The 22762-nt window shown below is 38.8% G+C and overlaps 1 protein-coding gene across 6 annotated transcripts in view; it reads right to left on the reverse strand.

Annotated features, from left to right (window-relative positions):
* Window positions 1-22434, reverse strand: part of NPHP1 (nephrocystin 1) — a 101459-nt gene extending 79025 nt beyond the window's left edge. For 2 of the 6 annotated variants that reach the window (XM_007197368.2, XM_057558420.1), the window contains exons 1-6: window positions 21699-21958; window positions 18724-18797; window positions 11679-11739; window positions 10464-10588; window positions 2950-3106; window positions 2535-2636 (exon numbers count right to left, since the gene is read on the reverse strand). In XM_007197368.2, coding sequence (XP_007197430.2) covers window positions 2535-2636; window positions 2950-3106; window positions 10464-10588; window positions 11679-11739; window positions 18724-18797; window positions 21699-21767 — 588 coding nt within the window. In that variant the 5' untranslated portion in view covers window positions 21768-21958. Of the gene's footprint in view, window positions 1-2534; window positions 2637-2949; window positions 3107-10463; window positions 10589-11678; window positions 11740-18723; window positions 18798-21698 lie in introns of all 6 variants that reach the window. The other 4 variants (XM_028162655.2, XM_028162656.2, XM_007197367.2 and 1 more) reach the window with 4 other exon arrangements.
* Window positions 22435-22762: the final 328 nt, after the last annotated feature.

Below are 22762 nucleotides of genomic sequence, written 5' to 3' on the forward strand. Positions count from 1 at the left end.
GGTGCGGGGGCCGCTCTTCATCGCGGTGCGCGGGCCTCTCACTATCGCGGCCCCTCCCGCTGCGGGGCACAGGCTCCAGACGCGCAGGCTCAGCAGTTGTGGCTCACGGGCCCAGTTGCTCCGCGGCATGTGGGATCCTCCCAGACCAGGGCTCGAACCCGTGTCCCCTGCATCAGCAGGCAGATTCTCAACCACTGCGCCACCAGGGAAGCCCTGGAATTGTTAATAACGAAAGATCTAGCAGCCAACCTAAGCTAAAGAGATAACTACCCTAGGAAGAGCTGCTCGCACCTACCCACAGGGTAAAATATTAAATAGGGCCTTACCATTCCTTGATTGCCCATCTCCACACTTCCTCCACACACAAGAGAAATATGCTTCTACCTTATTTAGGCCACTATTTTGGAGCTCTTCTGTAACTCATAGCAGAAGCTAATCTTACCTTCTTTGCAATGTCATTTATAGTTATTATAGGTTGGAAACAACCTAAATGTCCAGCTAAATGAGACTGGAATACTATGCTACCATTGAAACAGATGACCCAGAGGTGAGCTGGGCTACAGGGCAGGCACTCACCACCTGTGCCTACTGACACTTCAAATGTGACCAGTCTAAACTGAGATGTGCTATTTAAGTGTAAAGTACACACTAGAATTTGAAGATTTAGCATTAAAAAAAAGAAAGGATTTTAAAATATTTATTATATGTTGAAATGAGATAATATATTTGATATATTGGATAAAATAAATTATTAAAAATAATGGCACCAGGCTTCCCTGGTGGCGCAGCGGTTAAGAATCTGCCTGCCAATGCAGGGGACACGGGTTCGAGCCCTGGTCTGGGAAGATCCCACGTGCCGCGGAGCAACTAAGCCCGTGCACCACAACTACTGAGGCTGCGCTCTAGAGCCCGCAAGCCACAACTACTGAGCCCGTGTGCCACAACTACTGAAGCCTGCACACCTAGAGCCCATGTTCCGCAACAAGAGAAGCCACCGCAATGAGAAGCCCGCGCACCGCAATGAAGAGTAGCCCCCGCTCAACGCAACTAGAGAAAGCCCATGCGCAGCAATGAAGACCCAACGCAGCCAAAAATAAACAAATTAATTTAAAAAAAATTAATAATGTCACCTGTTTCCCTTTACTTTTTAAAAATGTGTGTGGTATAATAAAAATACACATTTGGTCTTTACACCCAGTTCTTGGCAAAGAGTTCCTAAAACTCTTAGAATTTCCTGAGTGTCAGGAGTGTCTTTTGTTATTCATAACAAGCCCCTTTCAAACATACTTGAGTTTATGCTCATGAGGTCATGGCTTGGGGAGGGGTGGGTGCTGGTGGGCAGAGGAACCAGTGATTAGAAGGTGGAAACTTTTAGTGCCCCCCACCCCCTCACTTTCAGGGAGGGAAAAGGAGCTAGAGATTGAATTTAATCACTGACGGCCAATGATTCAATCAATCGTGTCTATGTAATGCAACCTCCAAAAACCCCCTAAAAGACAGGGTTTACGGGGCTTCTGGGTTGGCCCTCACTTGACGTGCTGGCAGGATGGCTCCAGGCGCCCATGGAAGAACCAGGTCCCACTCCCTCCCTCTCCCAGCACCTTGCCCTGTGCACCTCTTCCATTTGGCTGTTCCGGAACTATATCCTTTATAATGAACTGGGAAGCAAAAGTGAGGTGTTTCCTGAGATCTGTGGGTCCCTCTAGCAAATTACTGAACCTGAGGAAAGGTGTGGGAACTTCCAAATTCAGAGCCGGTCACTCAGAAGCACAGCTAGCCCCTGGGACTTGTGACTGGCATCTGAAGTGGGGCAGTCTTGCGGGACTGAGCCCTTACCTTGTGGAGGTCTGTGCTAACTCCAGGAGCTAGTGTCAGAATTGAACTGAATTGATGGATACCTGGTTGGTTTCAAAGAATCAGTGTGGAAAAACAACATGTGTTTGGTGTCAGAAAAAAAACACACAGTTGGTGTGGTGTGAAGAAAAGACACACAGTTAGAAGTGGTGTGAAGAAAAAACAAGACAGCTCAGTGTAGTTACTAGAAAATTTTAAATCACATTTGCGGTTTGCATTATATTTCTATTGGACAGCACTGATCTATATATATTGGCACAGAAAATGACCATGCTATATTATGAAATGTGAAAGAAATAGGCCATAAGCATGCATATATAGTATGTCCACATCTTAGTAAAGGATCATATATTTGTGGAAGTTAACACAAAGTTAACTGTGGTTTTGTTTCACAACAAATAATAAATGCCTATTAATTTTTATGATCAACCTTAATCCACAGAATTAATCTTCATTGTGGGATAATATTCTAGGGCTCAGCTACATAAGAGCACTTCACAGGTCCCCAGAACTATTATACACAGTATTTTTCCCATGCTCTGTCCCTCTAAAATTGAGGCAAATTCTATATCTTAAGTCATTCACTAGTCAATTGATCAAAGACTACATCTTAGTGTTTTATTATAAATGAAAAAATGTCCTGAAGAAGAAAAAGGAAAGAATAAACAAAAAAGACTAACCTCCAAGTAGGTTCTGGGAATAAGACCTTTGTTTCCTTTGGCGTTCTTAGCCATCCACCAACCATCAGGGTTTTTTTCAATTATAAGGAGAATTTCCCCTTTCTTAAAGAAAATAAAAGTAAAAATTTTTTAATTAAAATTTACTGCTAAATTCAGAATTATCAACATGAAAACTATTTTCAAAAACAGAAGAGCATCTACTCTTTTTATCATTTTACTACCAGGTAACTTTGATAACAGAATTTCACCTGACTACCGCTTGTAAATCTTAATTATCACTTATTTTATTTAAACAGATTGAGTCTTTATAAAGTTAATATCAGGAATATCTAATCCAGGAGTACGGGTAGAGTTTTCTTACTATGTTAGGTACGAAAATTTATCCTTCGGTTAGCTTCCAGTCTGTTTCTACTACCTTAAATGTAAGGTCTCCAACTTGCTGAGCCGTAAAATCTCCAACAGCAATGTATTCTCCACTTGTGGCCTCTTCATCTTCTTCTTCTTCTTCTTCATCTTCTTCATCTTCTTCAGCAGAACTGTCATCGTCCTCTCCTTCAGTAAGCGCCCCAGTTCTGCAAAAAATAATTCTTTGACAAGGGTCGCCTGAAATAACGTATAAGAACAGATCCAGATTGAGTACGAGTATAACTTCTACATATAGAACTGGCCTATATTTGGAAGTGGCAAATAAAGGGAATAAAGTGAAAGTGCAACTAACAGCTTCTACCATCTAGCAAAGAATATGTGACCGAGGAACTGAGAGTGATGAGGAGTTAATATATCTGAGGAACGTATGTGACCTGGTGAAGCATGTGCTGGACTTGAGGCCAAGAGACTTGCACTGAAATCTTGGATTCATCCATTCAGCAGATGCTGCTTGAGCATTATTGCACAGTGATTAGAGCATGGGCTCTGAGTTTAAGTTCTGGTTTTATCTCCTTCTCACTGAGTGACCTTGGATAGGTTTCTTTTAATCTCTCCATTTCTCACTGGTAAAGTGGAGATAATAATAGAACCTGCCTCATAAGGTCATCATGAAGATGAGAGGAGTTACAAACTTGCAAAGTGTTTACAACAGTGTCTGCAGGCTTTCAATAAAAGTTGGCGATGATGATGATGATATATGTCAGGTTCCATGTCAGACACAGTAGATACAGAGATAAACGAGACACAATTCCATGTCCTCAAGGAGGACAATGAAACAATCTATCAGATGGATAAGTACTATATAGTTCAACAGATACTGCAGTAGAGGTAAACACAGGATACTAAGGAAGCACACAAGAGGGACACCTAACCTCGACTGCATGGGTGGGGATGAGGAAAGGCTTAGCATTAGGTCTTGAGGGATGAGTTGGAATTAATCAGGTAAAAGGGGAGTAGAAAGGTAAGGAAGGGAGTGGAGAAAGGAGGCTCAAGATCAGGGAACCTCAAGTAGCTCACGAGTGGTAGGACGAGGCTTGGGAGAAATAAGCAAGAGATGAGATTGAAAAGAGGTGAGCAGAATGCAGCCCATGTGAGCTTTATCTCTAAAGGTACTCCCTAAAAATGAAGGAAGGGAAAGGCATGATCTGATCTGCACCTCAGGAAGATGATTAGGCTGCCACGTGGGGAAGAGATTGGAAGAAGGGCTAAAGGCAAAGATGGCTGTTAAAAGTGAGACATGAAACAGTTTAAACTAAGAATTAGGGATGAAGAGAAAGGTGTTTGGGAAAGATACTGAGGAGGGAAGAGAGGGGAGCTAAAATACGAGCTTGGATAAGTCGTTAAGTCTCCCTGAGCTTTATTTATTCATTCAACATTCAGCATTTACTGGGCACCTACTGTGTGACAGACACTATGTGCTAGGGGTGTAACAATGAACAAAACAGAGGTCTTTGCTCTCCTAACGCTTACATTAGAGAAGCTTATCTTTAAAATGGGATAACAGGGGCTTCCCTGGTGGCGCAGTGGTTAAGAATCTTCCTGCCAATGCAGGGGACACGGGTTCGAGCCCTGGTCCAGGAAGATCCCACATGCTGTGGAGCAACTAAGCCCGTGCGCCACAACTACTGAGCCTGCACTCTAGAGCCTGTGAGCCACAACTACTGAAGCCCGTGCACCTAGAGCCCATGCTCTGCAACAAGAGAAGCCACCGCAATGAGAAACCCACGCACTGCAACAAAGAGTAACCCCCACTTGCCACAACTAGAGAAAGCCTGCACGCAGCAACAAAGACCCAACAAAGCCAAAAATAAATAAATGAAATAAATTTTAAAAAATAAAAAATAAAAAAATAAAATGGGATAACAATACTTTGATGCAAATGGACATTGCTAATCATAAAACTAGGCAAATAGACCCAAATGGCTCTTCTTTATTATGCTAATACAGTAAATTTCAATTACTGATTTTTCAATGTTAAATTAACCTTGCATTCTAGAATAAAACCCACTTAGTCATGATGTACTGTCATTTTTATATGCCCTGGATTCTATTTGCTAACATTTTATGTTGAGTTTGTGCATTCATTCATGAAGGCCTTGTATTTTTCTTATAATACTCTTATCAGATTTTGATATTGAAGTTATCTAGCACTCAAAAAATGATTTGGGAAATGTTTCTTTTTCTATTCGCTAGAAAGATTTTATAATACTGGTATTGTTTCTTACTTAAATGCAGAAATTTATCAGTGAAGCAACCTGAGGGTTTATTCTGTGGAAAGGTTTTAATTATATATTCAACTTCTTTAGTAGACATTTTTATTAAGATTTTCTATTCATCTTGTGTAAATTGAGTATATTTTATTTTTCAAGGAACTTATTTTATCTAAATTTTCAAATTTATTGGCATAAAGATGTTCATAGTATCTTCATAGTATCTTTTTAATTTCTGTAGACTCTGTAGTGATTAGTTTTCTTCCCTGTTTTATTGTTGTTGTTTTCCTTCTCTTTCTCTTTTCTTAATCAGTCTTGCTTGGAATTTACCCATTTAATTAACTTTTCCAAAGAACCAACTTTTGGTTTATTGATTTTATCTACTGTATGTCTGTTTAATATTCACTGTCTTCTGTTCTTTATTATTTCCTTACTTCTATTTTTCTTGGGTTTAATTTGTTATTCTTCTTCTGGCTTCTTAGGTTGGAAACTTCAGTAATTAATTTTCAACTTTTCTAAACTATGCATTTAAAGTCATAAATTTCCCTCTAAACACTGCTTTAGCTGCAGCCCACAGTTGTATTTTATTATCATTCAAAATATTTTAAGATTTCCATTGTAATATTTTCTTTGACCCTTAGGTTACATAGAAGTATGTGACTTAATTTGCAAACATTTGGAGGTTTTTAGTTATTTTTCTGTCATTTCAGTTTTTTAAAAAATTGATATATAATTGACATATACCATTGTATTAGTTTTAAATTGTCACTGAGTTTTAATGTAATTCCAAGTCATCAGACTATACACTACATGATTTCAATCCTTTGACATTTGTTGACAATTGCTTTATGGTCCATTATGATTCATTTTGGTTAATGTTATACGTGCACTTGGAAGAGAGGTGTATTATCTAGTTGGATACAGCATTCTACAAATATACTTTTAATTAGGTAAAGGTGGTTAAGGTTTGTGGATTATATAGCTCTCCTTCAGTGCTAACAATTTTTACTTTATACGTTGTAAAGCTATGTTATTAGGTGTCTACACATTAGGGATAATTTTTTTCTATTGAATTGATCCTTTTATTATCATAAGATGTATTTATCTATTAAATTACTTTTGACCTTAAAGTCTTCTCTGCCTGATACTACTATAGCTGCATCACCTTTGTTTTGGTCAGGGTTAACATGGAATATCTTTTTCCAATCTTTTACTTGCAACCTATATATGCTGCTTTATTTATTTATTTTTGCTGTGTTGGGTCTTCGCTTCTGTGCGAGGGCCTTCTCCAGCTGTGGCAAGCGGGGGCCACTCTTCATCGCGGTGCGCGGGCCTCTCACCGTCACGGACCCTCTTGTTGCGGAGCACAGGCTCCAGACGCGCAGGCTCAGCAGTCGTGGCTCACGGGCGTAGTTGCTCCGCGGCATGTGGGATCCTCCCAGACCAGGGCTCGAACCCATGTCCCCTGCATTGGCAGGCAGACTCTCAACCACTGCGCCACCAGGGAAGCCCCCTATGCTGTTTTAAATGGCCCCCAAACATACTGCTGGAATGCTGTGTAGTGTTCCCAAGCACAAGAAGGCTGTGCTGTGCCCTAATGGAGAAAATAAGGGTGCTAGATTTCTTCAGGCGTGAATTATAGGGCTGTTGGCTGTGACTTCAATGTTAATGAATCAGTAACATACATTAAATAAGGTATCTTTAAACAGAAACACACATGAAACAAGGACATGTATTACTCAGGTTTCAAAAAAAATTGTGACCAGAGCCTCACAGGAACCTAGCTGTGTATTTTCCCTAGAAGCCATGGTTTATTATTCACCTATTCAGTATCTGCAGCAACTTTATGGAACATAACCACTGCAGATAATGAGAATTGACTATATATTATAAATTCTTAAATATATATTTTTCTTTACCCAATCAAGTGTTCTCTAAAGACATTTAGAAAAGAAGAAATAGGCTTTTCTATTTACCCACATACTGGTGCTCTTCATTCCTTCTTACAAATCCAGGTTTCCTGTGGGATCATTTCCTTCTTGCCTAAAGGACTTCCTTTAGCAAATTTCTCAGCATCTGTTTGACAAATTTTCTCAGCTTTTGTTTGTCTGAAAATGTCTTTATTCTACTTTAGTTTCTGAAAGACACTTTTGCTGTACACAGAATTCTGGGTTGACAGATTTTTTTTTCTTTCAACTCTTTTATGATGTCACTGCATTATCTTCTGACCTGTATTTTTTCTAACAAGATGTCAACTTTAACTTGAATTGTTGTTTGCCTGTACATATGTTTCTTTATTTCCCTGGCTGCTTTTAAGATTTTCTATTATTTTTAGTTTTCAGCAGTTTAACTCTGATGCACCTATGTGTAGTTTTCCTTATATTTATTGTTTGGGGTTGCCTGAGGTTCTTGGACCAGTGAATTGATAACTTTTTTAGATCTCAATTTAAAAACGTATTGAAATATTTCTTGTGCTCCACTCTCTCTCTCTCCTCTCCTTCTGGGACTTCAATTACACATATGCTATAACCTATGACCATGTCCCAAATCTTTCTTACATTTCTTACATCTGTTCTTTTCATTCTTTTTTTCTTTTTGTGCATGAGTTTGAAAGTTTTTCATTGCTCAGTCTTTGGGTTCACTGATCTTTTCCTCTATTGTATCCAGTCTTGTGTTAAACCATCCAATTTTTTTTTTCTTTTCATATATTGTGTTTTTTAGTTTCAGAATTTCCATTTTGGTCGGTATTAGTTTCCATTTCTCTGCTTAAGATTCCTCTCTAGTCAAGCAATCTGCCCATCTAACATATTGAAAATAGTTGTTTTATAGCTCTGGTTTGTTAATTCTCACATCTGGGTCATCTAGACTTCCAATGATGATTTTTTCTCTTTATTATAAGACATTTTCACCTTTTTGAAGCTATATATTGAACCAGATTTAGAAAGTCCTCAGCCATTATTCCATCAGATATTATATTTTGCAGTTGTAGAATGTTCATTTGGTTATTTTCTATATTTTAATTCTCTTAAAATATGCCATGTTTTTTCCATTTTATCCATCTTTTCTTCTATTTTCTTCAACATATTAATCATATTATTCAGAAATCCTTGTCAGCTTACTCTACTATCTGGCTCAGATTTGGCTCTGCTTTTATTGACTTTCACTGCTTAATTATTATTTATTTTCCCCTACTTTTTTTTGCATTTCTAGTCAGTTTTTTTAAAATTACTAAACATTGTGGATAATACATTTAGAGACTTTGGATTATGTGGTCATCCTTTAAAGAGTGTTGAATTTTGTTCTGTTATACAGTTAAATGATCTTGTTCCTGTTAAGGTCTGATTTTAGGCTTTGCTGGAAAAGATTTACTTCAGTTTTGTCTGTATTCCAAGATCACAGTTCTTAATATTAGGGTGTTTGCCTTACTCCTAGGGCATGGGCCTTATGTGATCTCCAACTAAATGCCTGAAGCATTCACCAAGGTCTCTTTACTCCAGCTAGGTACAAACTCGAATATTTTTCCAGGATTCTGTGGCCTCCAGAATCTTTGAAGTTCTCAGTCTCCCAGCAGGCGCTTTCTGCCGGGCCTTCTGGCATCATGCTGTGTAGCCCAGGAGTCCATTCGGATTTCTGGAGCTGTCTCTCTGCAACTCTCTTCTCTCTCTCCACTCTCCGCACAAGCGCCAGCAGCCTTAGCAAAAGTCCAGAACGTGACCTCTGCCTCCTCAGCCTGGCGAGGCTGCTGTTCCCTGTTTGGGATTCCGGCACCACCGCCCATAAACTAACTTCAGGAAGAGGGTCTGGGTAAATGCAGGACTCAGCTCGTGCCTCCCTGTATTAACGATATCAGCCCTGCTTGGCTGATGTTCAATGAGTTCAAACAGCCATTTTGTATATTTTGTCCAGATTTTATGGTGTTTATGGTAGGAAGGGTAAGTCCAATACCAGCCACTTTTGTCATTCTCAGTACTGGAAATCAATGGAAATTCTAGAATCCTTGCATCTATATTCTTTAGCATTTTTTTCCCAGGATACAGTGTAAAAGTATGGGAACAGCATTTGAAGAGTCTAAATAGTTGATTTTTTTCCTTTTTTCTTCCTATGAACTGGGTTTGTTTATACTATCAAGTTTTCTTTCCATTTTACGAAGGCTATTATTAACATCCACTCCAGCAGGAAAAGAATGCATGTTTCTGCCTCCAATTTTTAAAGAATATTCATAAAAGGAGTAAATAAATATGCAAATAGACAATCCAAATAATTTTCTTTTTACACATCAACACTGACATTAAAGGCATGATCCTTATTTTCTTTTTTTTTTAATTTTTAAATAAATTTATTTATTTATTTATTTTTGGCTACGTTGTGTCTTTGTTGCTGCACATGGGCTTTCTCTAGTTGTGGCGAGCGGGGGCTACTCTTCGTTTCAGTGCGCGGGCTTCTCATTGCAGTGGCTTCTCTTGTTGCAGAGCACGGGCTCTAGGTGTGCGGGCTCAGTAGCTGTGGCTTGCGGGCTCTAGAGCACAGGCTCAGTAGTTGTGGCGCACGGGCTCAGTTGCTCCGCAGCATGTGGGATCTTCCCGGACCAGGGCTCAAACTCTTGTCCCCTGCGTTGGCAGGCATATTCTTAACCACTGTGCCACCAGGGAAGCCCATGATCCTTATTTTCTTTTTAAATTTATTTATTTGTTTATTTTTGGCTGCACTGTGTCTTCGTGGCTGTCCGTGGGCTTTTTCTAGTTGTGGCGAGCGGGGGCTACTCTTGGTTGCAGTGTGTGGGCTTCTCATTGTGGTGGCTTCTCTTGTTGCGGAGCACGGGCTCTAGGCGTGTGGGCTTCAGTAGTTGTGGCATGCGGGCTCAGTAGTTGTGGCTCGCAGGCTCTAGAGCACAGGCTCAGTAGTCGTGGCACACGGGCTTAGCTGCTCCACGGCATGTGGGATCTTCCCAGACCAGGGCTCGAACCCGTGTCCCCTGCATTGGCAGGCGGATTCTTAACCACTGCACCACCAGGGAAGCCCGATCCTTATTTTCTAACATCTGTTTATTTAGCTTTTCCGATCTCTGTTTTGTTTCCCCAACTAGCTTATAAATCACCTGAGAGCAGAGATTATGGCTTCTACTTCTTTACATCTCTCATGGGATTTCACACTTTCTACTATACACAATAAATAAATGTTGACTGACTGTACTGTTACTGCCATTTGTTTTTATCTATATATGACTTTATTCTGAGTCAAACATTAAAACTGTTGGTGACATAATATCTGAAAGAAAGAAAGGAAGGGAGCATACTCAGCGACATTTTCTCTACTTATGGACACAGCGAGTTCCTGCAGTTGGTGGGTGAGCTTATCCAAAAGATTGTGTTCCTCCTCTTTCTTCTGATCGTAACTCCCAACAGGGGCAGGTTCATCAGCCTATGAGAGAATACAAGTCTATTTCACTAAAAAGATAAAAATAAAAATTTCAGTTTCCGATTACATTTATTTTAAAAGTAAAAAACTCCAGTAAGTGCTATAAGACAAAGCAAATATTGATATGAGACTATGCCTACCTTAGAGAAGTAAGTTTAAAAGAAATGTAGATTATTATGTTGGAATGCAAACCAAATGACAAAATAAAAGTATACCTCCTGTTTTTTTGTTTTGTTTTCTTGCTTGGTATTGCAGTCCCTCTATAGTCAGTAAGGGACAGGTTCCAGACAGAGGACTGGCTTTGGAGTCAAAAACACAAGTGCCAAGTCCAAGTTCTGCCACTTACTGGCAGTGAGACACTGGGAAAGCTGCTTCACCTTTGGAAGCCTCAGTTTCCTCATTTGTGAAACAGGAATAGTTAGGTTTTCAAATTTAGGGTCAGTCTGCCTCCGGAATTACAGTTTTGTGTCACTGGAGAAATGCAGAAGAGACACTCAGTGACCACTTGTCTCAGACGCAGTAGAGGAGATTCACATGCAGGCAGGTAGATGACTTTCAAATGCCTTCCACCCTAAATGCTCTGTGAGTCTCTAGCCCAGACACCTAGCTGAAGCTCAGGCTCATATTAAAAGAGGAAATCCTGATGGGAACTGCCCAGAGTAAATTCTAGTTTGCCCTGTTTCTGCAGAGTCACCAATATCAGGGCTGCCATGTGATATAAGAAGTTTCTCTACCACTTACCCTCAGGGCCAGATTATGTACTCTCCCCACAAGGTAATTAAAATGAAAACAATTCTAAACTGTAAAACATAAAACTTACGCAATGCAAAAATAAAAATAGATCCTTCTGGGTTTTTCCGAGTCCTCAATGCTGGGTGAGTTCATTAAAGCTGAACTTCTACCAGGATTTGGAGCCCTGGCTTTTCTGCTCCCAAGCACATTCAGTAAGCCCATCGGGCAGGTCAGCACTGACCACAGTTACACTTCATAACTTATGTGAACCCAGGAACTTACCCCCTCTAATGAGCTTCCACTTAACAAAATATTTGGGTAAAAACGGAATTTTTTTAACATGATTAACCATAATACTTACTTTGCTTAATTTTTGAAGAGCATTTTTATTTTCATCTATTGTCTGTTTTAATTGGAAACATCTAAATTTTAAAAAAGAAAGAAACAAAATATTGATTTTTTAATTGTCAGAACGAAAAGCTATTTTATAAAATCATACATAAGTCTTTAAGCAGGTAAGGCAAGTTCTATTGCATGAATGATGTTTAAAAATTCACATGTAAATGCCTTTCCATCCATTAGCTTGGGTGATCCTCATAGTCAAGATCTCAGGTACGAGGTATGATAACCAGAACTCAGAAAATTTCAGTGACTCTGGGCTTCAGTTTCCTATCTCTAAAATAAGGAAAGCACTGGACTTTAAAAATGCTTCTCCAGCTCTAAAATTCCACAAACCTAGGATGCAACCAAGATGACAAAACTAATAATGATAATAACAGCTAAAATTTATTTTTTGCGCCACAAATACTGCTAAACAGTTTACAAGCATCACCTCATTGGAGTCTCATAACAACCCTCACTCCAGTTGAAGAAAGTGAGGTTCTGAAAAGTGACCAGAGCTAGTCAGAGGGAGAGTAACCATGTGAAGGCAGAGTTTAGGATTCTACAGCTGGCCCCTCCCCCAACAGCACACTCCCCTTGTGAACATGGCCCACCCATATGGGTACTGTGTTTTAGATAGTTCATGGACAGCTCATATAATTTGGCTTAAGTCTTAAGACACCCAAATTAGAAGCATAAAAACGACCGAGTTTGGGGTTAATGCAGGCAAACTATTATATATAGAATGGATAAACAACAAGGTCCTACAGCATAGCACAGGGAACTATATTCAGTATCCTGAGATAAACCATAAAGGAAAAGGATATAAAGAATAATGTATATATAGGTATAACTGAATTACTTTGCTGTACAGCAGAAATTAACACAACACTGTAACTCAACTATACTTCAATTTAAAAAAAAGAGAGAGAAAAAAATGACTGAAAATGGGCTATAGCTAGTTATGAGTTTTCAAAAATCAAATGTTTTCTCCACCAATAACCTGAAAAAGTCATTATTTTTTATGCTGAGTTATTTTTTTTTCTTCCAGAGACTCATAAAATGAAATAAGCAGGGAAAAGGGGGACAAAAATCCTTTGTGAAAGAGGCAGAAAAGAGAAGTAGAAACATCAACCTGCAGCTGACCCTGCTAGTTGTCTACCCCAAAGCCCTTCTGCCACCCTCCTCCACGCTGGCGTGCTTGGCCTCCCACTGACACGCAAGTGCTCAGCCTCCACTGCAGGTAGGGTGCGTGTATGGCCCGGCACTGGCCAATGATACATAAAAGAAATGTGTTGGGCAGTTCCTCCCATTTTATTCTCCCTGATGGAGCAGGTAAAGAACCATCATCCTTTCTGCTTTTAGGTAATGATGACTGGGGACTTTGTAATGGTATGCAGGGCTGTCACCGACAAGCTGAAGATGACAGAGCAAAATGACAGGAAGGGCTGGTCCTTGAGACCTATATACACAACAGTAGAAGAACCCATGGCAACTCTCTAGAATAATCAACTTAGTCCCTCATTCTTAAAAAAATAATCAACTTAGTCCCTCATTCTTGAAAGATAATCCAAGGACCATTGGGCATAATGAAGAAAACTAGCAACATGGAAGATAAAATTTAAGACTAACCAAAAGTAAACAAATTAAAAAAATCTGAGCCCAGAGGAACCAAAGACAACTCAGAGAACAGAAAAGAACTTAAAAAAAAAAACAACAACTCCCAATCATGGAAGTATTAATGAGATAACCTAAAAACAGGAACACAATGCTAGAAAAAAGAAAAATTAAAGAACAAGGAAGAACACTTGTAAATTAACAATACAGCTGCTGAAATAAAACATCCACAGAAAAGTTAAAAGAAAAAGTTGGCTGCTCTCGCCTTCTGAGATGGCCCACACTCTGTGGAGCGTGTTTCTCTCTAACTAAATCCACTTCTTACCTATCACTTCGTCTCTCACTGAATTCTTTCGCGATGAGACACCAAGAACCTGAGCTTCATTAAGTCCTGAGACCAGGTGTGTGATCTCAGTTAAAAGACCGTGGATTCAAGTCCCAATCTGGGTTTTGGCTGGGTCTGAGACCCGGCCCATGGGTTCAAATCCCAATCTGAGTTGCACGGTTTCAGAAGGTTTGAGGAAAAGGAACACTGAGAAAGGCTTGTGCAAGGTCAGGATTGGCCAAGATAAGACTGAATTTAGGGACTTCCCTGGCGGTCCAGTGGTTAGGACTCCACGCTTCTACTGCAGGGGGCACGGGTTCGATCCCTGGTCAGGGAATTAAGATCCCACAAGCCAAAAAAAAAAAAAAAAAAAAGTGTCAAGAGAACCTCTCAGGCATAAACAAAAAAACAAAGAAACAAAAACTAGTGGGGAGAGACCGAGAGACAAGAGTTTTCAAACTGAAAAGACCCCTTGAGTGTTGAGAAGAATTAAAACAACACCTAAATACACCGTGATGAAATTTCAAAACACCAAGGCTGAGGAGAAAAGCCTCAAACAGAGATCAATTACAAAGGAATGACCATGAAATTTGTCAGCATCACTGGGTGTAAAGGAACCAGACAATGTCTTCAAAGGTTTAAGTAGAAAAATTTTTTACTCCATATCTACCCAATTATTAATCAAACATAAGGGCTGAATGTTGTTTTCAGACATGCAAGTATCAATGTGTATTTTTAAATGATTGGAGGGGATCTTTTTATACACAGAGAAGACTATTACTTGGGTTTAAAAATAATTATTAGCTTATTAAAATAAAATTTAAAAATCTAGTTTTCCCTGGGACTTCAATTCAGCATATAACTCTTATTCTATTTTAAAATCTAGTAAAGCAAGTACAATAACCTTCCCTTTTTCTTTCATTATTGTTTGATTAATTCAACTTGAGCTAAATTCCTCAAATAATCAATCCTACTAATGAAGGTAGTTAATTAAATTCCCACATCTTAAAATTTTATTTTGCTTTTAAGCACTCTGAATGCCTGACTTAAGTAAAATTTTTTCAAATGTTCTAATGAATCATTTAAACTAGTAGCACAAATCTCACAGCCATTTGAATGTTATAAATTCTTTAAATATCCAAAATATACAGATTATGTTAATGATGTCCTAAACTTAATACAAAAGTAATAATAGTCTAATTTGATTTAGTTCATCATGTCTATGTAATTTTAAACTCTAGTTAATTTTCAACTCTCCCAAGGATTAAAAAGAAAATTCAAAACAAAACAAAAAACAATCATCCATCATGAGAACAGTTTTCCCATCTCAAGAGAGCTAAGGTCACTACCCCAAGCAAGGCAGAATTGCTAATAGACAGAGACTTCCGACAGGTCACAGGATCTGGGGCTACATAGGCCAAGGACTTACCATAATTTGGCCTAAGCCACTGATGTTCACTCTTGAGCTGTTTTTATAGTTGCTGTCACAACAGCAAGTCCATAACCTTCAGGCTTAGGTTGGTTGCTCTTAGATCCAAGTTATACCATGACATAATTCTTGTATTTGACTCAAATGGACCAAAGGCTGCAACTCCACTGAGATTGTAGTGAAGTTCCTTCTCTTGCTTAACTAAATTCTGCATTTCTTGGACAACTAAGTTTCTAGAAACATACAGCCCACCAAAACTGAATCAAAAAGAGCTAGATAATTTGAACAGACCAATCACTAGAAGTGAAATAGAATCTATAATTTTAAAAACTCCCTGCAAACAAAAGTCCAGGACCAAATGGCTTCACTGGGGAGTTCTACCAAGCATACAAAAAAAGAACTATACTGATCCTTCTCAAACTCTTCCAAAAGATTGAAAAGGAGGGAACACTCGCAAAGTCATTCTATGAAACCACCATCACCCTGATACCAAAATGAGACAAAGACAACACCAAAAAAGAAAATTACTGGCCAATATCTTTGATGAATATAGATACAAAAGTTCTTAACAAAATATTAGCAAACTGAATCCAACAACACATAAAGAAGATCATACACCACGATCAAGTTGTCAGGGTCACACAGATGGTTCAACATATGCAAATCAATGTGATACACCACAACAACAAAAGAACAGACAAAAACCACATGATCATCTCAATCGATGCAGAAAAAGCATTTGATAAAATTCAACATTCATTCATGATAAAAACTCTTACCAAGGAACTTCCCTGGCGGTGCAGTGGTTAAGAATCTGCCTGCCAATGCAGGGGACATGGGTTCGATCCCTGGTCTAGGAAGATCCCACATGCCGTGGAGCAACTAAGCCCGTGCGCCACAACTACTGAGCCTGAGCTCTAGAGCCCGTGAGCCACAACTACTGAGCCCACGTGCCACAACTACTGAAGCCCAGGCGCCTAGAGCCCGAGCTCTGCAACAAGAGAAGCCACCGTGATGAGAAGCCTGCGCATCGCAACAAAGAGTAGCCCCCACTCGCCACAACTAGAGAAAGCCCACGCGCACCAACGAAGACCCAACAACGAAGACCCAATGCAGCCAAAAATAAATAAATAAATTTATTTTTTTTAAAAATCACATCAAAAAAATAATAAAATACTTAGGAATAAACCTGAGTAAGGAGGTGAAAGACTTATGCAGAGAACTATAAAACACTGATAAAGGAAACTGAAGATGATTCAAAGAAATAGAAAGAATTAATATTATTAATTGGACTGGAAGAATTAATATTGGATTAATTGGATTGGAAGAATATTATTAAAATGACCATACTACCCAAAGCAATCTACAGATTTAATGCAGTTCCTATGAAATTACCCATGACGTTGTTCACAGAACTAGAACAAGTAATCCTAAAATGTATATGGAACCATAAAAGACCCAGAATTGCCAAAGCAATCCTGAGGAAAAAGAACAAAGCAGGAAGCTTAACCCTCCCAGACTTCAGACTACAAAGCTACAGTAATCAAAACAGCATGGTACTGGCATAAAAACAGACATATGGGTCAATGGAACAGAATAGAGAGCCCAGAAATAAACCCACACACCTACGGTCAATTAATCTTCAACGAAGGAGGCAAGAATATACAATGGAGAAAAGACAGTCTCTTCAGCAAGTGGTATTGGGAAAGCTGGACAGCTGCATGTAAATCAATGAAGTTAGAACATACACTCACAATGTACACAAAAATAAACTCAAAATGGCTTAGAGACTTAAATATAAGACATAGAACCACAAAACTCCTGGAAGAGAACATAGGCAAAACATTCTCTGACATAAATTGTAGCAATGTTTTCTTAGGTCAGTCTCCCAAGGCAATAGAAATAAAAGCAAAAATATACAAATGGGACCTAATCAAACTTACAAGCTTTTCCACAGAAAAGGAAACCATAAACAAAACGAAAAGACAACCTATGGACTGGGAGAAAATATTTGCAAATGATGCAACCAACAAGGGCTTAATTTCCAAAATACACATACAGCTCATACAACTCAGTAACAAAAAAAAAACAACCCAATCAAAAAATGGGCAGAAGACCTAAATAGACATTTTTCCAAAGAAGATATACAGATGGCCAATAGGCACATGAACAGATGTTCAAAATCACTAATTATTAGAGAAATGCAAATCAAAACTACAATGAGGTACCACCTCACACTGGTCAGAATGGCCATTATTAAAAAGTCTACAAAAAAACAAATGCTGGAGAGGGTATGGAGAAAAGGGAACCCTCTTACACTGTTGGTGGGAATGTAAATTGGTGCAGCCACTATGGAAAACAGTATGGACGTTCCTCAAAAAAATAAAAATAAAGCTGCCCTATGATCCAGCAATCCTACTCCTGGGCATATATCCAGACAAAACTCTAATTCGAAAAGATACGTGCATCCCTCTGTTCACAGCAGCACTATTTACAATAGCCAAGACATGGAAGCAACCTAAATGTCCATCAACAGATGAATGGATACAGAAGACGTTATATATATATATATGTATACACACACACATGCACACACACACACAGTGGAACACTACTCAGCCACAAAAAAGAATGAAATACTGCCATTTGCAGCAACATGGATGAACCTAGAGATTATCATATTAAGTAAGTCAGAAAGAGAAAGACAAATACCATATGATAACACTTATATGTGGAATCTAAAATACGACACGAATGAACTTATCAATGAAACAGAAACTGACTCATAGAGAACAGACTGGTGGTTGCCAAGGGAGGGGTGGGGGTGTGGGGGAGGGAAGGATTGGGAGTTTAGGATTAGCAGATGTAAACTATTATATATAGGATGGATAAACAACAAGGTCCTACTGCATAGCACAGGGAACTATATTCAATATCCTGTGATAAACCATAGTGGAAAAGAATATGAAAAAGTATATATATATATATATATATATATATATATATATATATATATATATATACACACACACACACACATATATATATATGCACACATACACATATATATGTATAACTGAACCACTTTGCTGTACACCAGAAACTAACACAACATTGTAAGTCAACTATACTTGAATTTAATTAATTAATTAATTATATCTATAAATTCTGCATTTATCTTAAAACATTTTTATTGCCTTCCCACTTTAATGTCTTATAGCTAAGTAATGTTAGACATATTAACTAACCACTGCGAACCTTAATTTTCTCATCCATATTAATGAGTATCTCACAATGTTATCCTAGAAATTAATTAAGAAAAAGTTTTTAGAGCGTGGACCACACTGCTTGGTACATACAGAGTACAAAATAAATGTAAGCTGCCCCTTTTTAACATTTGTAATTCTCTATTTAATCTTATCATTCCAACATTTAGACTAGGTAGACATAGATAATTGTAAGAAATATTGTAAAATACAGTTTGGAAAACTTCATTCATTGTTACCTCAATATTATTTCCCATTATTATTTTGTCTTTTTAGAAATGTTATTAATTAAAAAAAGAAATAATGCCTCAATTTCTATGCTGTAAATACTGCTCACTGAAATGTAAGTACAGTCCCTACAAAGCTAACATAATTTCGTATGCTTTACCTTTGGTAAATGTCTCGCCTTTTACTGGTTTCTAGAGCGCCTTTCAATCGACTCTCAGAAAGCAAATCATCAACCTACAATAAATGGAGACTGTTTAAAATATCATATTGTTAAATACCATATAACCTTAGGAAATAAAATTTTAATTCTTTTTTCCCAATATTTTATAATGAATACTTTTAAATATACAATAAAGTTGAAAGAACTTTATAGTGAACATCCAAATACCCATCACCTAGATTCTACCATTAACATTTTACTATACTTTTATGATCCATCTATTCATCAATTCATCTTATTTTTTATGTATTTCAAAGTAAGCTACAATCATCAATATATTTCCCCTTAATACACCATGGGTATCACTAACTAGAGTTCAATATTTGGTGTAAAATTTACATACAAATGAAATGCACAAATCTTAAGTATACATTTACTGAGTTTTGGCAAATGCATACACCCATGTAATCCAAACCCTTATCAACGTACAGAAAATTACCATTACTCCAGAAAGTATGTACTTGTTTGTGTAGTCATTTCACAAGAATGTTTTTGAGATACTTCCATACTGTTGTGTGTATCATTAGTTTATTCCTTCTTATTGCTGAGTAGTATTCATTATATGAATAAACCACAAATTTTTTAATCCTCATTCTTATATCTTATATTGTGACTTAGTAATTTCCAAACACTACGTGTAACTTTGCCAACACACCCACAAAAGAGGCACATACATCTTTTGCATTCTATAGATGTGGAGAAGATAAAGTGGATGAAAAAAGAGAAATAAAAATTCTCTACTCTTGCCATTTTGCATCTGTCTGTTATTTACAAAATTCACACACATGGTGACAGAGTCGGTCATCACAGGCATGACCCAGATGGGCTATTGATCACTTGTCCCATGGATACCTAGTTGGAAATCTGTTCCATTTTTTGCTTCAGGTGTCTTCCGTGGGGCCAGGGAAGAATGAGCTCACACTACTTACAGAGTCCTTCACAGACATGCAGGGTATCAAAAGGCTCCGGAGCCAATTTGTCTCCAACTTGAATAATCCTGGCAATAGTTTGCTTTGTTACATCTTTGTAATAATAATTTTTTTAGTTTACTTCTACAACATTTCCTGGTTCTCTCAATGTCCCACTAAATTTAAAATTAAATACAAAACCATATTAAGCATCTGGCCAAAGCTTAGCTTAAGTCAATGTCTCACCAAGTTTTATTTTTATTTCTACCAGAAGAGTATTCTGTTTTGTTGTACCACTATAATTCCAATAGAGTCCATTAAGAAACATTCATCCATCCTGTCTTTTGTACTTTTTAAGTGAAAGTCCAAAAGTGGATAAAATATGAGCATTCAGTACATCTCTTACCTGCTAAAGTTATAAAACAATTCTATTTAGTGGAAACAATATTTGGTAATAGATCAAATGAAAATTAAAAAGTAAAATTAGCAAAGTGAAATAGGAATTTCAGAAAATAAATTAACAACCCATTAATTACTACTTACTTTTTTCTTAAAAAAATTTTTTTTCTTGGCCATGCCACGCGGCCTGTGGGATCCTAGTTCCCTGACCAGGGATTGAACCAGGGCCCTCAGCAGTGAAAGCGTGGAGTCTCAACCACTGGACCACCAGGGAATTCCCTTTCTTAATTTTTTTTTTTAAAGATTTTTTTTTAATGTGGTCCATTTTTAAAGTCTTTATTGAATTTGTTACAATATTGCTTCTGTTTTATGTTCTGTTTTTTTGGCCCCCAAGCATGTGCGATCTTAGCTCCCTGACCAGGGGTTGAACCCACACCCCCTGCACCGGAAGGCGAAGTCTTAACCACTGGACCGCCAGGGAAGTCTCCCCGCCCCAACCCAAAATTATGAAAATATCAAAAAGTATGAAGCGAAACATAATAGTCATTAGCATTCTGCCACATAGAGTTACCATGCTGGCATGTTTCCTTCCATCTTTTTTTCTATGTATATTACATAGAAAATTTTTAAATTGAAATACTGTATATTCAATTTTATATTCTTTTTCTAACTTGACATTTTATCACAAATATTTTCCCTAACATGTTAAAATGTCCTTAAAATTTTAATCTCAGTATTATATCCCAACATAAGTTATTTATCCATTCCCCTGCTACTGATCATTTAAGTTGCATCAGCCTTTTGTATTGTAAGTAATACTATGATGAATACCTCCATACCTCAACCTGTGTCTCAATTTTTTATTATTACGTACGGTAAATTCCTGGAAATGTAATTCCCAGCTTAGGAGCATGAATACTTGCTACATCTTGTCAAACCACTTTCCAGAAATGCTGTGCCTTATACCCTGCAGCAGTGTAAGTGCCTGTTTCATCACCGGGTATTGTGATATTTTAAGTGTTTGTGATCTCTTACTTCCTTTGCAATTACTTGATTATCTTTTAAGTTAACTTTTCTCATATTTGTGTGTTACTAGTATTTCTCCTTTAGTTCAAGTCCTTTGCTTATTTGTCAGGTCTTATTTTTCTTATATATTAGGACTATTCCTTGACACCTATTTCGCTTGGATTCATGTGAAGCAAAAACACTCAATAGCTCCACTGGATGAGGGATAAAGGATAGGGGGCATGGAGAGTGGAGGAGAGTGATGTTGGGCGCAGAGGTGGTTGGAATAATTATTGTTAAAAGTTTAGATTTGGAGGTGAGATGGGTTAAGGGAGTTGTTAGGTTGGAGATGCAGACGTTAGGGTGAGGTGCGGGGGAGGGCAGCACTTAGTCGATGGTCCCGATTTTCTAGCCTCCCCGGGTTTGGGTTGGGAGTGTGAAAGATTAGAATCAGTTTGGTGCTGGGATCAGTTTGATGCTGGGGGTGGGGTAGGTTACAACTTGGAAAGGGAAATGGGTTGGGTAGGCTCCCAGGGTTAGGGTGCGCCCCAGAGCTCGCCCGCCGCCAGAGCCCAGGTCCCCCACTGGACAGCCAGATGATACCTGCTGCTTCAGCTCCTGATTGCGACGCTGCAGGGACTGGAGGGGATCGCGGTGTCGCCTCGCCAGCATCTCCTTCGCCTCGGCGCGGAGCTCACGCCGGTCGCCAGGGAAACCAAGACGGCGACACCGGAAGGTGACGCCATCACCGCGCGCCCGCCTCGCAGCCCGACTGGCTGGTGCGGGAAGAGTGTGGGGATGATTCTCCCTCAAGGAAGCCGCTCCGCCAGCCCGCAGGTCCTGAGCTCACTGCCCAGCTACTCACCCTTTTCTCGCCAGTCCCAAAGGATTGGGGTGGAGATGAGGGAGAATGCCCCGCGGCGTCCGAAACTACAAGTCCCATAATACTCAGTACTACCACGACGTTCCTCCTGGGGCACTTGGTGTTTTGGCACTTGTTTTCTGACACCAGTTTTTCTAAACTAATCTTAAGATACAATTTAAGCATCTCAATGTCTTAAATTTACTGCAAGGATAGCTTTCCTATATGGCCTTAATGGGATACGTGGTTCTGGCGCATACTCTCACTTCAAAAAGGCAGTTCTTAATTCTTTGCCGCTTGGGATACTGCTGAAGTATCACTTCACTGTACTTTTGCACATTGTCCATCCTGAGTTCTGGGAAGTTGGTGACTCTGTTCCACAGCAATTTCGTGAGCACCTAATTATGAGCTCCACTCTACATCTCTCAGGGAGGTTGTAATAACATTTCCCCAAGTGGGACTCAGTCCTATAAATCCAATTCCCAAACTCTTTCCACTACACCGAATAAGAATGACGACCTGAGCTCACTTTTCAAGAGATGAACCACACTGATGTGTTCTTCAGTACAACACACAAGGTAATTCCACAGGCCCAACTGCCATGCTATTTGCGATACTTTTTTCTTCAATAGAGAGAAGTGACAAGCGCCCATCGCACTGAATTTTCACGCTGAACACACCCCCATGTAACATAACCCAGATTTGGATACAGAATGTGACCAGCACCCTAGTAGTCTTCCCCTCCTCTAGTCCCTGCCCACCTCCACCCCCTACACCAAAAGTAAACACTACCCCAATCTCTAAC

This window comes from Balaenoptera acutorostrata, chromosome 12 (assembly GCF_949987535.1).
Source record: "Balaenoptera acutorostrata chromosome 12, mBalAcu1.1, whole genome shotgun sequence".
Taxonomy (NCBI): domain Eukaryota; kingdom Metazoa; phylum Chordata; class Mammalia; order Artiodactyla; family Balaenopteridae; genus Balaenoptera; species Balaenoptera acutorostrata.